At 47.9% G+C, this 20,889-nt stretch overlaps 1 protein-coding gene across 10 annotated transcripts in view; it reads right to left on the bottom strand.

The window, feature by feature from the left end:
- FRMD4A (FERM domain containing 4A) overlaps positions 1–20,889 on the bottom strand; it is a 612,063-nt gene that overhangs the window by 126,366 nt on the left and 464,808 nt on the right. For all 10 annotated transcript variants that reach the window (XM_086714883.1, XM_086714885.1, XM_086714889.1 and 7 more), the window contains 2 exons: positions 19,168–19,262; positions 7,023–7,115 (listed from right to left, as the gene is read on the bottom strand). In XM_086714883.1, the coding sequence (XP_086571009.1) occupies positions 7,023–7,115; positions 19,168–19,262 (188 nt within the window). The remainder of the gene's footprint in view (positions 1–7,022; positions 7,116–19,167; positions 19,263–20,889) is intronic.

The following is a 20,889-nucleotide window of genomic DNA, read 5'->3' as shown; positions in this document are numbered from 1 at the left end:
CCAGGGCCAGGGCCAGACAACTCTGGACAGCCCCCAGGCCCCAAAGCCCACTGAAATTATTCCAAGTAGCCAGTGCTAAACCTGCTTACCCTGCCTCACCCATTCCTTCCTGGAGAAACCACAAAACAAAGGCTCTTGCCCACCCCCCACCCCCCCCTCTGCCTCCTGACCAGCGCTGGCTCTCCCTGTGCGGCCCTGCAGCCCTGTCTGGTGTGGCCTGCTCCCCCGTCTTGGGAACTGTGAGCAGCAAACTATCTTTCCAATGGCCGTCTTCCTTCCTCTACCCCTGATGTGCCGGCCTCACTGTATCTGAGTAATAATAAAACTTACACATGAAAACGTGTTCTTCAGCACATTTAGCAGTACTGAATCTTAGGTCTTTTTTTTTTGAGTCAAAGGGCCAACCTTTGATGAGTCTGTTCCCCGAATTCCATAAGCAACGTCATACCCAACCTGGCCCAGAAGATGCAGACCTGAGCTGTTTCATCGGAGGGTCTGAACTAGGATAAATGTGTGCTATGCTATTCTGTGTTTGGGCATACACAATAATCAAGAGGTTCTGAAGCCTTGGGGAGTCTTGTCCCCTTTAACATGTGGACGCCTCAGACCGTGGCAGCTTGAATGGGGTCCAACCACAGGATCTCAGTCAGGTTTCCTCCTCTGCCCGCCCCCCCCACCCCCAGCTCCTCCTCTTCCTTCTCACATCCTCCCTTTGCCACTTGGGAATCACCGAATATTTACAGCATGTGTTAGTTAAATGGACCACTGATTTTATTTCATTTCCTAACGCACACACAAATGTCACATTTGGAATGCTGACTTTTAGTAGCAAAAAGGAGCGATCACAATGAAAAGGATAATTGATACTGTTGTGAGTTTCTGGGGCCAAATATCTCTGATATTTAGGATCTGAACAGGTCTAAAATCTCAACTGGGGCGGGGAGGGAGGGGGGCGCTTCCTTAAAGACCTGATCTAGCAAGTTCTGCTTAGCAGGCACCTCATTTTAGATCCATACCATCATTGTTACTATGGTGACAAGAAACAGGAGTTGCTTGTCTCAACCAGCCAGGAAAGACACCAACCATCAGGCCATAAACTTGGCTGTAAAATCCCCTCTCCCAGATTCAAGCTTCCTGGGATCCTCTCTCTCTCTCTCTCTCTCTTTTGTGCTCAGTTCAGTTTATTGTTTGTGAAACTCGGTTTGAGGAGACAAACCTAATCTCGGTTTATTTTCCTACAAACAGCGTGGGTGATCGGAGTTGCAGGGACGCTTGGGTGAAGAATACACAATTAAAAAAAAAACAGCCCAGACACGGAGTAATCATTCTGAGCACAAACGTGTTCCCACAAAAATACAGGGAGATTTCCTTGGGTGTGTAGGGATATTTTTCCTATAACTTTTCTTGGCCTATTTCTTAAGCTTGCCTGGTGAATACGGTCAGAGGCTCATTGTTCTCAAATCTGCGGAGCTTGTCTCATGGTCCTAACCACTGGTCTGTAGTTGAATGTTGAATATGACATTGTTGACATTGTTGAATGGCAGCAGCATGATAACGGGAGGCCAGGAAAATTCTGAGTAGGGAGTCAGATGAGAATTCTGGAAAGATATTCAGTGGTAATGCATAGGAGACTGGAAGGGGCTGCCACCAGGAGAGGTTTAGTGGTGGGTATGAGACCTATTTAAGACAAAGAAGTGAGAGGAATTTGTGAATAAAGGAAGGCAAGGACGCCGGTGAGAGTGAGGAGTTTCCCGCCGGGTGTTGGTAAAGCCAATTACACAGACGAGGAGGTGCCACGGAAAGAGGAGTGAGTTTGGGGTCACACAGATGAAGACGTCATCGATTCAGGCAGAGGAGCACCCATGGAATCTGGGGCCTAGACACCTCCCAATGACCATGGCGGTGGGAGCCACCAACCGAGAAGCCAGTGGACGTGGAGACAGCAGACAAGGGCAGACCTATCCTTCCGGACCTTTGCTGTGGACAGGAGTGGAAGTAAGGGGGCCGCAGCTGACGGAGGATGCAAGTCAGGGAGGGTATTTTGTCAGGGGAAAGAGTCAAGGTCATGGGAAGGGGCCAGAACTGGAGCACATGCCTCGGATGCTGGGATAAGGGTCCGTCTTCCTCCGAGGGGGTGCGCGTGCAGGAGCATGTCTGCAGTGGGTGAGGAAGGAGGCCGCAAAGATGGCGGAAGTAAGGGAGCAGGAAGTCGATGAAGCTCCCTTGAGCCAGCTTTTGTTTTCTCCACAAAATCACAGGCCAAGTCGCCTTCTTGGAGCCAAGGGGTGAGCTTCTGGTTTGGAGTCTGTGGCAAGAGGAAAAGCCATAGAGGGCAACGTAGAGGGCCCTGCGCAGGCACAAGTGACAGAAACAGTGCCAGTCTGTGTGAGGCTGGTCACAAGCAATCTTGCACCAACTTGCAGTTGTGTGGTCCCCCTCCCCAGACCACACTCAGCAGCTCAGGGGTAGAGATAAAAGACACATGGGATTGAACCAATCCCCGCACCCCCCCACCCCGCCCACTGCTTCGTGCGTGTGTGTGCATGTGCACACGAGGGCGTGCGTGTGTGTGTGTGTGTGTGTGTGTGCGTGTGTGCGCGCACGTGACCAGCAGCAAAGGGAGGTCCCGGGCGAGGGAGAGGTTGCAGTGGTGCATAACAGGGTTTGGGCTGAACTGGCAGGGATGAGGACAGGCAGGACGGTGAGGGCCTGGGCATGTGGGGAAATCGCTGTGCAGGTGCACGAGGGGAGGGGCTTGTCTGCTTCGCTCATCACTCTACCCTCAGCTCCTAAGACAGCGCCCACGACAGCGTAAGTGCCGGGTGGGCATCCGTGCCCCAGTAACTGAACCCACTGCCAATGGTCGGCGTGCGGCACGGCATCCCCAAAGGGGGAAGCTCACTCCCTCTCCGCAGCTGGAATGAGAGTGGGTTTTGGCCCCCCGGCCCCACAGCGATGCGGCTCAGGGTGCCACTGGGACTGTGACGTCCTCTTTACAGGGGAGGAAAGAGCACAGTGCAGGACAGAACGCCTTCCCCCAGGAGCTCGCCCTGGTGAGCAAATGGCAGAGGAGTTTCTCAAGCGGGACGAAGGGCACACATCTCAGCTTCGGCAAACTCCTGTTTTACCGTCTACAATGCCCCTTCTTCCGTCAATGTGGAGATTCCAGCCCGCCACTAACCCGCTACTGGCCAACGTCCTCCCGTCACCCTGCCACGGACACTCGGGAGTTCAACAGGGCTAGATCTGCAATGTCAGGGCTGCTCTCTGCGCCCTCTCACCCAGTGGGGGTGCGTCCAGCTCGGACGCCATCTGTGCAGATGGACCCTGGTTCTGAAGCCCCAGCCAAGTGTGGAACGCGAGGTGGACCAAGGTCATTGATCCTGACCCCAGGGCCTGTGGCCCTGATAGACTCTCTGATAAGCAATCACGGGGTTGCTTCTCCCGTGTGGAGAGAGAGGCAGCATGGTGTGGGGGGGAGGGGCCCAGGTTTGGAGTCAGCACAGAGCTGATAACTGACCAGCCACATTGGGAGGGAGAATCAGCACGTTGAACCCTACTTCCCGGTCTTTAGGAGTAATAACACTCATGGGCTGTGAAGATGTACCATCATCCGGAATAACGCATAGGTGTTTAATAATGGACACTTCCCCTCCCTCTGACCTTTTTCCTTCTTAGGTAATTATTAAGGCTCAGAAGCCCCAGTGATCAGCACTCCTGGCGATCTGACGGAGGAGGACAAGGGTCGAGGTCCTTTCTAGGCTAAATCGCGGGTCAATGAAGGCGGATTCTTAGTCCTCTGTCCTGCCATTCTGAGACCCTATAGCAGCAGGATACCAGCTTCAGGCCCTGCCAGAAGGACATGCTCAGAGGATGAAGCAGAATTCTCTGAGTTCAGATTCACGTTATTTAATCCATTTGGGTCTCAGTTTTCACAATCGGTTGAACGGAGGTGATAATTCCGCCCTTTCTCTCACAGATGTTTTAAATATGCATTACAGCAAAAGGACATATAATTGCCAAATAATAAGCCATGCTGGGATGGCGGCCCAAACTGAGATCCCAAGTGGTGCAGGGTTAATATTTCCACTGGATGAATTCCTAAATCTTGGCTTACTTTTCCGTGGTCTTTTATTGGGTGCTTTTATTCTTTTCCATGAAGGCTGACGGAAGACGTATTCTAGAGATGTAATCAATAGATGTTTAAACAAAAGGAGAAAGGCCAGGAGTGGCTGGAGAGATCGCCCGCAGGCATGCACACGTACTGACGTGTACTGACGGCTGGGGCTCCAGCGGGCGCACTCTTGTTGAGAAAGGTCAGTGCGGGCACACAGGGAAATCGCCCAGCTGGACATGAGCCCCTTTATGGACTCTGGCATAGTCCAAGGTCTGAGTCTTTTATGAGGATAATTTTTCATATCACTCCTTTGGAGAAGATAGCCTGTGGGCACCCCTGGAAAGGCACCGAGTCCTAAGCTGGGAATCCTTCCCAGGCATCCAAGTATAAATGCGCATTCACCTGCAGGAATGAACCCCGCCTCCTCTCTTGGAGGAAACAGACGGTTGGTGTTTTGCTGCTATGTTGCTGAGCTAGCGGAAAAGTGAGGCCTCCGGATAGCGGGGTCTGGGAGCCAGGATCTTCTGGGACTGGTGCCAAGGTGACAGCCACCCCGGGAGGTGGCTGCAATAGTTCGAGGGACTGAGTTTGGGTAATAAAGAGGAGAGGACAGGACGGGGGATGGAAGCAGCAGGGGGGATTAACGCACAGAAGAATTTGAGGAACAGGAAAGACTTCAAGGTTAAAGCCTATAGGACTGAATGGAAGACGAGGTCAAAGCTGCGAGGCACCACGGAAGGCCTGGGGAGGTCAAGATGATGAGTTTGGCTTTGGACCTGCTGAGTGTGAAGCCCTTGGGTGGCCAAGAAGTACCTGGACATAGACAGTGGAGGTTCTCCACAAAGAGCAGCTTTTGTGCTGAGCCGCAGAAGGAGCTCAGCTTGTGGGCAGCATTCTGCTGGGGGTCTGGCCCTAAATGGGGACTTGGAGAGCTTTTCCCCGGGAGTGTTCTGCCAGGTGCCTGCTGCGGTCAAGTAGGAAAATGGGTCCATTCTTGGTTCTCCGTAGGGTTAGCACGGAATCTACCTCCGTGGCTCTCCTGTGTGCAGCTGGTTTCACAGACAGAAGTCAGCCTGGAGAGCCCAGGTATCCTCAGTGGAAAACGTGTCACTTGGGCAATCTCATGGCGCCCCAAGCTCTCCTCCAAGGATCAGTTCCCCAAACCCACCGATAACTCAGCTCATGACAGACCCTTCCAAAAAAGAGCTAATATGCAAGCAGCCCAGGATTCTCTCTTCCTGGTTAATGTTGGGGAAAAAGCGGCGGGAAGGAGGAGACATCCTGATATACGGCCAGGGTACTCACCCACCTTTGATTACAGGTGAATGAAACGCTTAAATTCAACTGAGCTTTGCCTGATGCTGCCTCCCTTTTGGTGGCACTGTTACTGTTACTCTTCCATTTATCTGAGAAAATGTGGGCCACCATCAAATAGACCGTGACCTCAAGAGCACGCCCATCAGTAATGGAAACGGCCAAGATTTGCTGTGATATGTTTGCAGCTATTAAACAAGTGAAAAGGGCATTAAACCCAAGTTTAAATGTGCTCCCCCCGCTGAGGTAAAGATACATATTCCCGCCTGTTAAACGGGCCCTTTAACTCTTATTTAGGCTCTCCGATGCCTTCTGCAGTATCGGGAGAGCTATGTCTGAAAGGGCATCCCTGACCATGCTCTTGAGGAAGAACTGAACCGTGAACCGTTTGTGTCCTGCTCTTGAACTTCTGTGAACGTATTTTATAAGAACGGGGTAGATGTACTGGGCAGGAGTGTTAAGTATTCACTGGAAGATGGAGACATTCAAGATCAAATGCCTCTGCAGTTATACGCAATGAAGGTTCTGCACAGAAACTGCCTGGTGGCTCCAAGGACTGGGTGCTCCTGCTGGATCTGGACGTTCAGATCCCGGCTCTGCCCTTGAACCTGTGACAAGGCCCCCTCTCTGACTTGCCAAAACCTTCTGCAAATGAAGGTGAGAAGTCCAGCTGACCTCCTAAGACATTTGCAAATGTTGGGGTGCCCGGAAGGCTTGGTCAGTTAAGCGTCCTACTTCAGCTCAGGTCATGATCTCACTGTTCGTGGGTTCAAGTCCTGCATCGGGTGAGCTCAAGCCCCACTTCAGGGGAGCATGAGCCCTGCTTCCCTCTCTCTCTCTCTCTCTCTCTCTCTCTCTCTCTCTGCTCTCTCTGCCCCTCGTGGGATTCTCTTTCCCTCTCTCTCTTCGGCCTTGCTCACCTGTGCCTTCTCTGTCTCTCTCAAAAAAAGACGTTTGCAAATGTTAACCATGAGAAGCAAATCATATTCTCTGCAGTCCCCAAATAAAATAGATTAGCGAACAGAAATCTATTTTACAATAGAATAGCAAACAGAAAATGCCCATTGTTTCTGGTAATTTATCAGGCCATATCTTCCCTTCGCGGGGAACGCACTGAGCGGCTGCATTGCAACTATTCCTACTTGGGATAAACTAGGCAAGTTTCAAGAGGCCAGGTGCCACATGTGATAAAAGGGAAGAAGAGACAGACATTTGTGATGTCGCTCCAAGTGACTACCGCCGAAAACAATAATAATCTAAGGGTGTGTGGTTATAGGAGGCTCAGTCTCATTTAAGATATACACCCCCTCCTCCACAAAAAAAAAAGCAAAAAAAAAAAAAAAGGCTCTTATCTTCATTCCACACAAGCATCCTAGCACAAGAGCACAAACACGTGTGTTCGTGCACAGACACTGACATGCCTTGGACACTCATGCCCTGTGGTCACGTCTCCTGGGAATGCAGCTATATCGGAACCTCTGTCGTTGGCAATGGACCAGGACTTGATTCCCCTTTCTTGTAACCATGTTGCCCTCCCAGACTTTTCTGGACAAAGAAAAAAAGAAGCAAAAGGTTGGGGATGAACACCTACCTGACACAGAAGTACAAAACCACTGGTCCCGACTTTTTGGGGAAGTCGTGTTCCAATACTCTTCGATCTAGTTGAAGCCAGTTTAAGTGTCCCCTGAGGAGGAGAGAGACAAATTGGTTAGGACTTTGGAGTCTGCAGAAACTTCTTGTGACACAGGTGTGTGTGCCTTAGAACGGCTGGATCACAGATCAATGCAGACCTTCACCTCCCTCCCAAGTTTTCAATATTTGGAGAACCTTCAGGAATTATCTGGGAAGTACTGAGTCAGCGGCAGATACTGTGTGACATGAAGGAGGGGAATGGCAATCAGAAAGTCGGGGTTCGCGACCGGCTATCCATTTCCTCGCTGGTGCTGAAATGAAGATGTAATCATTCTCTCTCTCTTTCGTTCTGAATTCCCTTATGTAACACCACCACACTCCTCAGTGCTTCCTTCCCCGAAGGACTCAAAACCCACTTTAGAAAGCGTGAGCAAACTTCACAATATCTTGCTAGAAGTAGAACGGGGTGAGAAGTGAATCACAGACCATTTCTTTAAAAACGAGGGGCGCCTGGGTGGCTCAGTGAGTTAAGCCTCCGACTCTCGGTTTCGGTGCAGGTCATGACCTAGTGGTTTCACGTTCAAGCCCCACGTCGGGCTCTGTGCTGACAGCACGGAGCCTGCTTGGGATTCTCTTTCCCTCTCTCTCTGCCTCTCCCCTGCTCACGCTGTCTCTGTCTCTCCGAAAATTATTAAATAAGCTTTAAAAAGAAATGAAACTTACACCCACCATGACATTCTGATCCTAGGTATTTACCTGAGAAAAAGGAAAGCTATAGCCACGCCAAGACCTTCACAGACAGATGCACAGACACTTTACGTGCAACAGCTCAAAACCGGGAATAACCCAAATGTAAACCAACAGGGGAATGAGCATCATATAGTTACAGAACAGAATACTCTGCCCCAATAAAGACAGTGAGCTGTTGACATACAGCAGCATGGATGAATCTCAAAATAATGACGCTGGGTGGAAGACGCCACATAAAAGGACTTTATGTCTTTATAAAACTCCAGGAGGTGCAAACCGATCTCCAGTGACAGACGGTGCATTGCTGGTTGCCCGGGAGGTGGGAGGGAGGGCTCTTAGGGGGGCAAGAGGAAACTTTTGGGAATGACGGACATGTGCACTATCTTGATGTGATGGTTTCATGGGTGCAGCCACATGTCAAAACTTATCAAACTGTACTCTTTAACGTGTGTTTATTGCATGTCAATTACACCTCGTTAAAGCCATTCTAAACAGCGAACCACAGAGACATCTGATGACACACAAATGGAGACACTTGTGTGCTTCTTCCTTCTCTCTCTCTCTCCCTTTCGTCTTCCTTTTTGTAAATATTAATTAATCACCTTCTCTGAAAAAGGGACTGCAGATGCAGCAGTGACCCAAATAGACATGATCCCTATTCCCCTCACGATTATATTCTCGTAGGGAGACAGACAACCGCTCTTCCAATTAATTGCAGAATTACTAATCGGGATGGTATTAGGACCCAACACCTACGGTACAAGGATCATGAGTAACGAGAACATGTAAGGACCTGACGGAGTCTGGGATCTCAGAAGCACTGCCTGGCGTTTCAGTGAGACTTGAAAAACAGGAAGACTCAACTTAGCAAAGAGAAGGGGAATCATGTTCCAAGCAGTGCGGCCAGCACGTGCAAAGGCCCTGTGGTGGGAACAAATCTAACATGTTGGGGTCCTCTGAGGAGAAAGGGATGAGGGAAGGGCCTGGGAGGCCCCGCTGAGGACAGTGGGCTTTGCAGAGTGAGGCAAAGCCACAGAGCACGTATGAGCAGAGGGGTCCACCTTTTCCTCCCCTCTCATGACCCAATCTCAGTGTACCAGCCTGGAGGACAGCGCCCTATAATCACAGTTATGCAGGAAGCTCGTGTTGAATAGACCCAACTGATACACAAAACCTCCCTAAGGTGCCTGATGCTATGGAACACGTTTATGGTACACGCGCATGTGTGAAAGGCTGGACTCACTCTGTGGATAAAGTGAGACAAACGTTGCCTGACTCAGGGCAATAAAATGTTCGCTCTTCCAAGCTTCTGCTTGCTTCCAACAAATGCAAGGCAGGCAACACGCCAGAGGTTTCCACCTCCACTTGAAGACTTCGTTCAGGCTGCACCTTTTGCACAAAATCCCTCTCTCAATGAAGCCCATGGCCGTGGCTCGAGAGAGGGCATTTGAATCTGCTTCTGAAGAGCGTCCACCTGGGGAACTCTGGCTCTTTTCCCTCCTAAAGATCTCCACCTAGAAAAACATTTTCTTTTTTTCCCATTACCTTTACCTTTCGGTTTTGGTTACTCTTCTCTGAGTAAGGACAGAACATAATGGGGGGAAAGTTTCCAAAACCAAATGACTGGATCGACTTCTTCCAGAAAGGTGGAATAAATTCCCACCCGACTAGAACATGGGATCTGGAAACAGAAGGCCTGGGTGCCAAGGTCACACCTGAGATGCAGATAATGCCCCACGGGGTCATGTTGTTTCAAACCTCCGTGACTTAGCTCATATTGCTTCCTCTGTAGAATGTCCTTCCCCTCCTTCCTCACCAAGTGAAGGCTGACCCACCCTTCAAGACCCAGCCTTCCTGTGTCCTCCCCCTGAAAACCTTCCTTGACCCACCTTCCCACACCACACACCAGCCTGAGCTGAGCTCCCTTCTGGAGCACCCATCCTGGGCATACGAGCTGCTGTATTTTCCACACCCCACAGAACTTTCTCTGAGTATGCTGTCTCCCAATAGGCCTTTCACATCTGAAAAACAGAGACCTACCTCATAAGGTAGAAATGTGTGTGTGATCAGAAGATGTTAACACAAATATTACCCCTAATAATTGGTTCATAAGTTACAGCCACTCTCTTCCTGCCTCTGAAAGTGTCTAAAATCTCCCAGAATCTTCTCTTTAGGCTCAGTCTCCTGCAAACATGCTATATGCATGCTCTATACTATGACTCTCATTATGCTGTTTCTCCTCATTGGAATAGTCTCTCCATCCTCATTATCCGAACACTAGCCACTGTTCAAGGCTGAGTTCTGGTCTTTCAGAGAAGTCTCCCTTCGTTGCTTCAATCTGGGGTTTCTTTCAAACTTCTCCAGGGTACAGAACCCTGCACACTCTTATGCAATTATGTAAAATATATAAACCTTACCTCTAAGGGGTAAGTTTTCAACCCTTAAAAAAAAAAGTCATCCCCACCACCTAGCACAGTGCCTGACAAGTATTAGGGGCTCAAAGGCAGGTGCTCCTCGATGGGATGACTGCCACCGAAATGGGTTTGTGCCTGCAACTCAGTTTACGAAGGTGACCTAGAGGCAATGCAGAGGTCAACGCCGCTGAAAACCAAGCTGAATGTTATCCAGAGCTCCCCTGGCCATGAGAGGTACACCAGGCCACGCAGGCCCACGGTGGGTGGGGGGGAGGCCCCCGTGTTGGTTACGAGGCAGACAAGGAATAAGGAGAACTCAGAGCCTTACTGGGGTTTCCATGGGAAAGGCAAGGCAGGGCAGGCGGAATGGCTTCGGGTTGGCTGGTTTCAATGACCCTGGCAGGCTCTGAGGCATCGGGGCTGTCCCCAGCCGTCTGGTCCCGGGCCCTGAACTAATTAAGGGCAGGGGCAGTCCTGGCTCGGCGTGTGAGAGTTCTATAAAGAAGCTGGTTCACAGGGCTGGGCTCTGGGTCACAGGGGAGGTGCCAACAGCTTTGGCTGTTTGGCTCTGGAATGTATGGATGCCAAACTAGCAGAGAATCTGAGAAAAATGAGAAGAGCGATCCACCCGCCGCCCAGGCAGAGTTAAATTTTAATCTCTTGCCTGACAACAATCTGTGATCGAGGGTCTGGCAGGAGCCATCTTTTTAAACAAGGACCCTCACAAGACCAATCCACAGCCCAGCCCAATGGCTCAACATTACTGACCACACGGGCTGCCGGGGATTCGACTCGGGTCTCAGGGGGAATGAAGGATTCACCCGGTGAAGAGCCCTCAAGTGGGGACGCCGTCCATGAGGAGACACAGACGCGGGTGTTACTTGGATACGACTCTTGAGGCTGCTACCTGCCCTTCTTCATCTGTGTTAAGAGAAGACAACTGAGGAAGAGATTCCCTCTTTAATTTCATTCCTTCCATTACATTTTTTTAAGTTTATTTATGTTGAACAAGAGAGCAAGTGCACAAGGCGGGGGGCAGGGGGGAGAGGAAGAGAGAGAGAATCCCAAACAGGCTCTGTGCTGAGCGCATGGGGCCCCCGATAGGGGGCTTGAACTCACAAACCATGAGATCATGACCTGAGCCCAAACCAAGAGTCAAGACACTTAACTGACTGAGCCACCCAGGCGGCCTCACATTAAATATTTTTTTAAAGAATGGCGGTTTATTTAATTGGAAATTCCTTTCTTTGCAGCCATGTATTGATTTCGCAGTTACCAAGCAATTAAATAGCTGGAAAGTAAGAAAAACGGTCAGGAAGCAGAGAGAACGAGAAGGCCAGAATCCACCCAAAGTGAATAGTCAGCCTCTGAGGAAAAATGAACTCCTTTTCTCCATTTCTTCTACTTGAACTCCTCAACCCACAACTGAAGGATGTGTGGTCTGACGCACACACAGGCGGAGTTCTGATAACCACGGACAGGTGGAGGTCCCCGCACCCGGAGCCCTGGGACCCTAGGTGGAAGAAAGCCGGCCCACTCCATTCTAAGGGCCTGCAAAAATCTCCTCACTGCAAGCTGCTTACAAAGGCAAGACTAAAGGGACAGGTGACTCACCCAAGGTCCCTTATGATAACTGCCTGATATCTGGGCAGAAGCTAAAAGACGGATTAAAACGTAAACTGGAAACTCCAGGCCGCCATTTTGGGTTTGTGAACATATTTTCTGCTCTCGTATTTGGTTCAAAGTCACATCTGCTACAGCCACCAGTACCAAGGACTCCTCACCGTGCAGGACGTTTCACTGCCTAGGTGACACCCCACTGTCTTGGCACCAAATCCCTTCCTCAAATATTTCTTTTCTCTTGAAGTCAGGGTGGGATGGGGAACAAATAGGCCAAAGGACCATTTTCTCTATTCAGTTTAATTAAGAGATGTCTGATAGCTTGGTTTTCATTATTCCCATTGATTTTTCATTTGAGAATGCGCATCAGAGCATTTACCAATAACAAAGCAAAAAAATAAAAAAATAAAATGCCCAGCAGACACTCAGAGTATTTATGTTACTGCTTGGCTGATAACTATCTTTAAAGCTGAGCAAGATAACACTCATTTGGTTTATGGTGGCAGAAGGTCAAACCGTTGGGGTCAGTAATAAATATGCAACGGCTTCCGGGCAACGGAAATTGGGTGCATTCATTTAACACACTGCTCTTAGCTTCTACATATAATACAAATGGATTTTTGGTAGGAGGGTTGACACCTTCAATAGAGATGGCCCTAAGGAGGGCTTTGTTTATAGAGTGCTACTGGAGGGTGGAGGTGTGTGCAAAGTCCCTCTGAGCTGATGGCTTTTTGGACCCCCAGGAAGAACAATATGCTGTGCCTTTGGGAGGTCTTTTTTGTAGACAGGTCATTCCCCATGGGATGAGTTTCCAAAGAAGGCTAACGGCAAGAGCATGAAATTCTTACAGACCTCACTGGATGGGGGGGAGTGGGCAGAGCTCTCTTCAAACGGAAGAATGTTGAGCTAGTTCGTATCCTTTGTCGGAAATAATGTGTTCTCATCGAGGACAGCTCAGGGCGAGTGGTTTAGCTAGAAACTCTCAAGCAGTGGCCTTCAAGTGTGTGAGTGTGTGTGTGTGTGTGTGTGTGTGTGTGAGAGAGAGAGAGAGAGAGAGAGAGAGAGACAGAAATTAAGATGCGCATCAAGAAAAACAGATGAGTAAATAATGAGCTGTTCAGTCCCTGACTTTATGGCTTTGATTTTTTTTTTTTTTTATTTACGGAGGAAGTGTTTGCTATACTATGTTCCTTAAGTCTGTTCCAAATTTTCTTTTATAGCACCTCCTACATTATATGTGATTATTTACCTCCTAAACTAAAAATACAAGCCCTACAAGAGGTCAAGGCTAGTCATTTCTGTATTTCCAGTGCTTAACAGTGGATGCTAAACAAACGCTGGTTAAAGAACGACTACGTCAGCGTCACATATGCCCCATCGATCAATATGGTTGTCGGTGGGAGACTGTCATCCACGTATAGACTATTGCTCCTGCCCTAAACAGTCTCCACAGTTGAATTTACTGTTCGCCTACCTCCAGGATCTGAGCTCCACCATAGAGCTCACACTGGGAATGAAAAGGTCAGGAGGAAGCATGGATCCCTAAGTCCTCCTCAGATGGCCCCATTCTTTTTTATTTAACTCAGCTGCACACAGGAAGAGTTCTAAAGCCCTTCTCTGGTCACTAAATAGAAGGTAGTGTGGTTTGCCATATGTCTGATGTCTACATGGGCTATCGCCAAGGTAGTGATGAGCGCTGAATGCAGGTTCCCAGGAGGAGCAGTTACGACCCAAGCACAGAAGTCCTGGCACTGATTTTTCTCCCCAGTCTCCTGGGACAGAGCATTTAATGAATGGGAATTTGCAAACCTATTTGTAAAATTACTTTCCCAGAGCTGTATCTTCCTGCAATTGGAAAGCTGCTTTCCTGCTTTATTTTTATGATTATTTTATTTAGAAAGAGAGAGACAGAGACAGAGAACAAGTTGGGGAGGGGCAGAGAGAGAGAGAGAGAGAGAGAGAGAGAGAGAGACACAGAATCCGAAGCAGGCTCCAGGCTCTGGGCTATCAGCACAGACCCTGATGTGGGGCTTGAACTCGTGAACCGCGAGATCATGACCCGAGCTGCAGCTGGACGCCTAAACTTGACTGAGCCACCCAGGCGTCCCCTCTATTTTAAAATTGTAGATAAGCTTGAGAGCGAATGCTCATCAGCTAGACCCTTCTCAGATGCCTCCACCAATGCCAGTAAGAACAGTAAGAACTCAAGGACACCGCAGAGCAGATGAGTCTCCCCACTGTCCCAGCACTGAGACCACCGATGCATTTCCAGTTGGACGCTTTAGACCTAAATTATTTGGGCAAATCAGACTCTGCAAATAGTACCAATCAATGATGTGATCAATTGAAACATAGCATGTTGTTAAAAAAAAGAATCCTTAATTGGTTCTTATGCTAGGATTCTGGCTTCATGGTGTCTGTGAACCCTCTAAAATTTAAGCATAAATTATTATGTGTATAAACTTTGGTGGAGGCAATGGAATGTAACTTGTTAACAAATTTCAAAGGGGGTCTGTGATTAAATAAGAGGCTGAGAACTAGTCATTTTCTTAATTGGTATGTGAAAATACATTCTAGCTGTACCTGCCTTTTAAAATGTGCAATGATGACTAAAAACATGTTTCCTTCCCCCTCAGCTTTCTAAATACTACCTCAAGGTTTTCAGGACACGAACACTCATTTACTGCATCTGACACACCATTCTTAATATTTATCAGAGGAGATTCAAATTAAAATTTAAATATACTCTGACAATCATTCCTTCAGCTTGGGGTATGCTTGACCATTTCTGTGAAAGAGGCTAAAAGTTGTTTTTTAAAATATAGTATCATTGTTTTTGTAAGTATGCACTGTCCTCACTGTGGGGCTTGAACTCACGAACCCGAGATCATGAGTCACAGGCTCTAACTACCGAGTCAGTCAGGCATCCCTAGGATAAAAGTTATTTGGAGCTTTTGATGATGGGATCCTCTGTCACCAATTTACAATGTAAAAGTTAACCAAAAAAATTAAACACTTGGGTGGTAAAGGATGTTGGCATATGTCCAAAATCACAGAATTGCACGCGTGAAATATATACAGTTCTTTGTATATCAATTATACCTCAACAAGACTATTTTTCTATAAAAACGAACCCAAACAGAAGAAACAAAATGCTGATGGAAAACAGATCAGATAACTAAAAACACGGCTTTACTGATTTAAATTATGTAACCCAGAACCACGGGCTCTGAAAGCAAAAACAAAACACCAAACAAAACTTGGGTGTTAAAACAGCAAGGAAATAAGTCAAAAATAAAATGTATAAAGAACATTCCTGAAATGACGGTGCCAATGACTCATAAATGAACATTTCAGTTATACCATACGTGCTCATGGAAACACTACATCTGAATGAGTTTATTCTTAAACGTTAGGTTTCCCGAGTCTCCCCGGGACAGAGAGAGCCTGTAATTGTGTAGGTCCCTGGCGTGTGTCATGACATAATTGGTCATATGTGGCCCCAGATATTCAAAGTGTGAGTGAACTCGGCTTCTCTTCTTGGATAATAGGAGGAAGCAGAGAAAATTCACACCAACTTTCCTGTCTTTCTAGAACAGGGGTTTTCAAACTTGGCAACTTTAAATAATCAATGGCAGAGCTTTGAAAGATCTTGATGCTTAGGCCACAGCCGGACCAATTAAATCAGAATATGGGGTGGGGGGCCAGGCACCGGGATTTTATAAAGTGTCCTGTTAGGCGCCAGTGTGCAGTTAAAGCTGAGAACTGTGACTCTAGCAAAACATAATTATTTTAAGACCAAATTGAGGCTGGGCTCTGAGGTTGTTTCAGAATGTTTTAAAGGCTGCCAAAATGTCATTGTTTGGATCACCAGCATTCAGGCCATTTACAGATGACCATGGATAACTCTCTGTAATAGTCATTAAAAAATAAAAGGTGTGTTGGGGGTGGGGGAGGCGCGCCTGGGTGGCTCAGTCGGTTAAGCATCTGACTCTTGATCTCAGGTCTTGATCTCGGGGTCGTGAGTTCAAGCCCCACATTAGGCTCCATCCTGGGTGTGGAGCCTACTTAAAATAAATGAACAAACAAACAAATAAATAGTAAAATAAAATAAAAGGGGACTAAATGCAACTGGGTCCTGGAACAGAAAGAAAAAAGGGCATTGGTGCAAACTGGTAAAATTTAAATGAAGTCTACAGTTTAGTACCAATAACAATAGTATACTAGCACCAATGGTAATCTCTTCGTTTTGAGAAATGTAACACAGTTGGTAAGCTATTCACATTTGGGGAAGCTGGGTGAAGGGTATACGGGAACTCTGTGCTCACTTTGCCAACTCTTGTGAGCCTAATTCCTTCAAAATAAGAAAGTTAGAGTTGGATTAGAAGAGGACAAGGCGAAGCTAGTACTAACACTGCACAAGTGCGGATTAGCTGACAATATTAAATATCTGTTGGCACAAAGTCGTGCCCTGTGGACTTAGGCACCTCATTAAAGGATACAACTTATGGTGTGAGAAAAGCTTAGAGAAACTTCCAATCTCCTGTCTTCATTTTGCTTTTATGTAGCTCTTCTCCAGCCCCATGCAGATCCTACAAAATGTCATCAACGGCAGTTAATATTAAAGGGCTCAGGGGCAACGTATGACCTACGAGTCGTATATTCTACCGTAAGGAATCCTAATAGGGCCCGTGGTACCTTGCACTCAGTACAGGACTGTATGGCCCATAAGCACTTTCCAAATGTTAGTCTTGCTGGGTTTGCATTAGGAAATATGCAAACCCATGGAGTATACCCTGGGCTGTAATAAAAGATAAAACTTCAATTTCATTTTGTTATAAGAGACACGGTGTGCACCTGCATAAATCTTTCTCACGCACACACACACACGCGTGTGCACACACACACACACACACACTCCACATCAGAGTACACACCCACAATTCAGACACACACTTTATTAAAGAGCCTGTGTTAGTCTGGAAGCGCCCAGAGTGAAGCATATGACCTCATATGACCACCAACGAGGCCGGGTCTCAGCCACAGGCGCTACGTTCTGGTGGGAGCTGACCTCTTTCCTACCAGGAAAAAGGACAAAAGTTCCGATAATGAATGAGGACATCAGCCGCCATCTGTTGGCCCCAGGTGTTGCCAGGCCACAGCTGACTATGCCCTGAGTCATGGCTATTCTTTTGTTTCTGTCTCCTTGTCCCGGTCCCTCGGGGGCCCCTGTTCTTGATTTTCATGGGGCCCCCAGCACTGGCCAACTCCCAGTGAGTCAGGCCCACCTGGCAGCCGCGGTCCTCGCCCACTGAGCTCCTGCCAGCTGCCTCCCACTCCTACACTCGCTGGATGGGCCCTCCTACCCGGCCTCGGGTGAAGGGGATGGTGACAGCTACGCTCTGCCTTGCCCATGCCAGAGGATGGCTCACATCCTCCCCAGGACTGCCTCCGATGCCATCACTCAAGGGGAGCAGGACGCTTTCTGCCAGCCTGGCCTCACACTTATACACGCAGGGGCACACTCACGCTTTCCTGGCCAGCCCAGAGAACCAGGAACGCGAAGTCCCACAACAGACGGGCCGTTTGATGGGCCAAGTGCACTGCCCTGTTGGCTCCCACTGTTCTTTCGGCACCGCGCGGCTTCGTGCTGTCCTCTCTCTCGGGAGGAGGGTGACTTTCTACCTTCCTTCCAGCCCGTGCTGTTCAGGCAGTGATGTGCAACATTCAACAGGAGTATTTCCTCCTCGTTGGCCTGGCACGACATACTCATTCTATGATTCTTGTTTATTCAAAAGGGAAGTCTAATTGGGACTCATGGAGAGTTCACGGATGTTTTAACAAGAGTAAACATACTTGGGCGACGTGAACAATGGGATATGATTAATTGGAACTTCTGGTTTCCTTCTAATTAGTGAAATGCATGAAAAGCAATTTAGAGGGTTTCACAGTGATTCTCAGGAAAAGGGGCAGAAAACATCTGCATTTGTGAAAGTGGACGCTCTCGGTGTGTATTTGTTTTAAAGGATTTGTTTTCTTACCGGGCTGGCTCCTTCCCACCAGAGCCCTCCAGCTCCCAGCCGTGCTTACTGGTCCTACTTCCAGGCCCAGTGATCATTCTAGACCAGGACTAACACTCCGGCTTTCCTTCCTGCTCAGTTCCCTACGGGTTCCAGGAGACAGGCTGACCTGGCTCCGCCCGGCTTTCCTGAGGACCGTGTGGCTCTGCTCCCCACGCCTGCAACCTGCTCACACCTCTGCCTGAAATGCTGCCAGTGTGGAAGGCAAATGTTCCAGTTCAGTCCAAGATGGTCCCAGTTTATGTTCCCTTTGACTCACGCTGTCCGATTCAGGTAATAAATCAGATGGCCAGCTCCTGAGGCTAAATGTACCCATGTGCAGGTACAGCCGATGACCTATGCTCATCCCAATGTGGACGCCTCCTGTCCCGGCTTCTGAACTTGTCTGGCCTTGATGGCACCATCTTGATTGGTGGGGCCTGGCCTTCCCTGTACTATCTTGTCCAGTGACTCACCTAACCCTTATCTGCCAGTATTCTAGGAAATCATCTCTGTAATTCCAAATATTCGGAGGAGAGAGAGAGAGAGAGAGAGAGAGAGAGAGAGTGTTTGTGTGTGTGTGTGTGTGTGTGTGTGTGTGTGTGTACACAAAGGGGAAGAAGATCATGAACCATTTCCTTTTTTGCATCTTCTCCAGGAATCTGTGCCGGTACTCTCTTTTGCAAAGAGTACATTAAGAAGGAAATTGAAATTTTAGTAAAGATATTTCTTACTTGTGTTGCAAAATGCCACTTTACAGAGCCAAATTGAAAACCACTGAAAACAAATGTACTTCTCACCAGAGGGATGATATGAATTTTCGATTTTTATATTCGATTTTTATATTCGACTTCAGCCGAGACAGTGAAATTGCCAGATACTTTTCATTTGAATTTATCATCAAATTCATTTCCTGTTATTGTTACTCTAACACTGGAGAGAAAATATTTAATTTCCAGAAGTTTTCATTTAACTTTAATAGGAAACAAACCCATTCGAATCCCCTTTAGAAAAAATACACAATTCAGTTCTGAACACGAACCTGCTTGACTGTGAGAACTAGTTTACCTAATAATTTTATATTAGCATCACCCTAATTATATCCTTTGGCCGTTCCAGGCATGATCACAAGGTCTTTGAAATTTGGATGATGAACTTGGACTGACCCCATACCGCGGGACCCAAGTGGCCTGCAAGCAGATTCCGCTGTTGACAGCTGGGACTTTCCCTGTAGGATCCGAGGGCTCGGGGTAGCACTTACGTCTCATCTGTGAAGGCTATTCCGAAGTATTCCTTTTCCTTCAGGTTGAAGTGTGATGCCACGAGGTCCAGCAGCTCCTTGGCCAAAAGCTTGGGCTGGAGGGAGAATGAGATGGAAAAGGGACGAGTGAGTAGAGGTGACTCATCCTCAGACACACAATCTCAGGTTGATGTAATTTTTTAAATGGAATGTCTCAAAGCTCAAGGACATCAATGCAAGTGATTTTTTTAATGTTTTATTTATTTTTGAGAGAGAGAGACAGAGAGAGACAGAACATGGGAAGGGGCAGAGGGAGAAGGAGACTGAACCTGAAGCAGGCTCCAGGCTCCAAGCTGTCAGCACAGAGCTGGGTGCAGGGCTCAAACTCACAGATAGTGAGATCATGACCTGAGCCGAAGTTGGATGCTCAACCAACTGAGCCACCCAGGCGCCTCTATGCTCCACGATTTTATTTATTTTTTATTAAAAAATTTTTTTTAAATGTTTATTCATTTTTGAGAGACAGAGAGAGACAGAGCATGAGCAGGGAAGGGGCAGAGAGAGAGGGAGACCCAGAATCCAAAGCAGGCTCCAGGCTCTGAGCTGTCTGCACAGAGCCCAACGTGGGTCTCGAACTCGTGGACTGCGAGATCATGACCTGAGCTGAAGTCGGATGCTCAACCGACTGAGCCACCCAGGCGCCCCTATGATCCAGTCTTAAATCCAAACAATAAAAGTACCTCCCTCCAGGAATGTTAAAATTGAGGTCAAAGAACCTGGGGAGTAGAACTGAAGAAAAATCACAAACTCACCCTCCAGCTGCCTTTCCAAAGGAGAAGTCTTTAGATGAGAGTGTTTTTTATCATAAACTCTTTTTTAAACATCTCTGTCAACTGGGGATCCTGGGTGATTCAGTCGATTAAGCACCGACTCTTGGTTTCAGTTCAGGTCATGACCTCACAGTTTCTGAGTTCGAGCTTTGCATCTGGCTCTGCGCTGACAGCACGGAGCCTGCTTGGGGTTCTCTCTCCCCCCCTCTCTGCCCCTTCCCCTGCTTGGTACCTCTCTCTCAAATAAATAAACATTTTAACAAGTTTAAAAAAACAAATAAACATCTCTGCCAATCCAAAAGAGCATGCCAGAACTTTTGGCATGAAAATACTGTAGACGCTGTATGGTCAATACATCGTTCCCCTTGGTCAACTGTGGTCGAGATGACCTCAGAGTGCCAGGCTGTGAGGTGGGGGCAGAGGAGGGAAAGGCCGTCTGAAGGAGACATGTGGCTAATGGGAGTAGTTATTTCTAAATCAGCTTCCAGATCAGGTATCTGCAAAGCCATGGTCCTTCTGACAATTACTGCACTCCAACCATACATGCTGGGTCTCCAATCAGAGTGAAACCAAAGATTCCAGAAGAGAAAACCTTGTGTTTTTTATTTTGTGTGTATACATGTGTGGGCATTTGTGCCCATCGATACACCTTCCCAAGTATATTTCCCACTCTACTGGTTACTCGGCTGAGTTTCTCTGGTAGGAGAGTGCACAAGGGACATGTCAATCAAGAGTCACATGACAGTTTCAGCTCTTATTTCACTTTTTAAAGAAAGTTTATTTTGAAAGAGAGAGGGAGAAGGGGGAGGGTGGGGCAGAGAGAGAATGACAGAGAGAATCCCAAGCAGGCTGCATCAGCGCAGAGCCTGACATGGACCCTAATCCCACAAACAGCGAGATCATGACCTGAGCC

Source organism: Puma concolor, chromosome B4, assembly GCF_028749965.1.
Source record: "Puma concolor isolate L17-30 chromosome B4, mPumCon1.1.hap2, whole genome shotgun sequence".
NCBI classification, from domain to species: Eukaryota; Metazoa; Chordata; class Mammalia; order Carnivora; family Felidae; genus Puma; species Puma concolor.
Note: the sequence above shows the minus strand (reverse complement) of the source record. Positions and strands in the feature narration are given on the sequence as shown.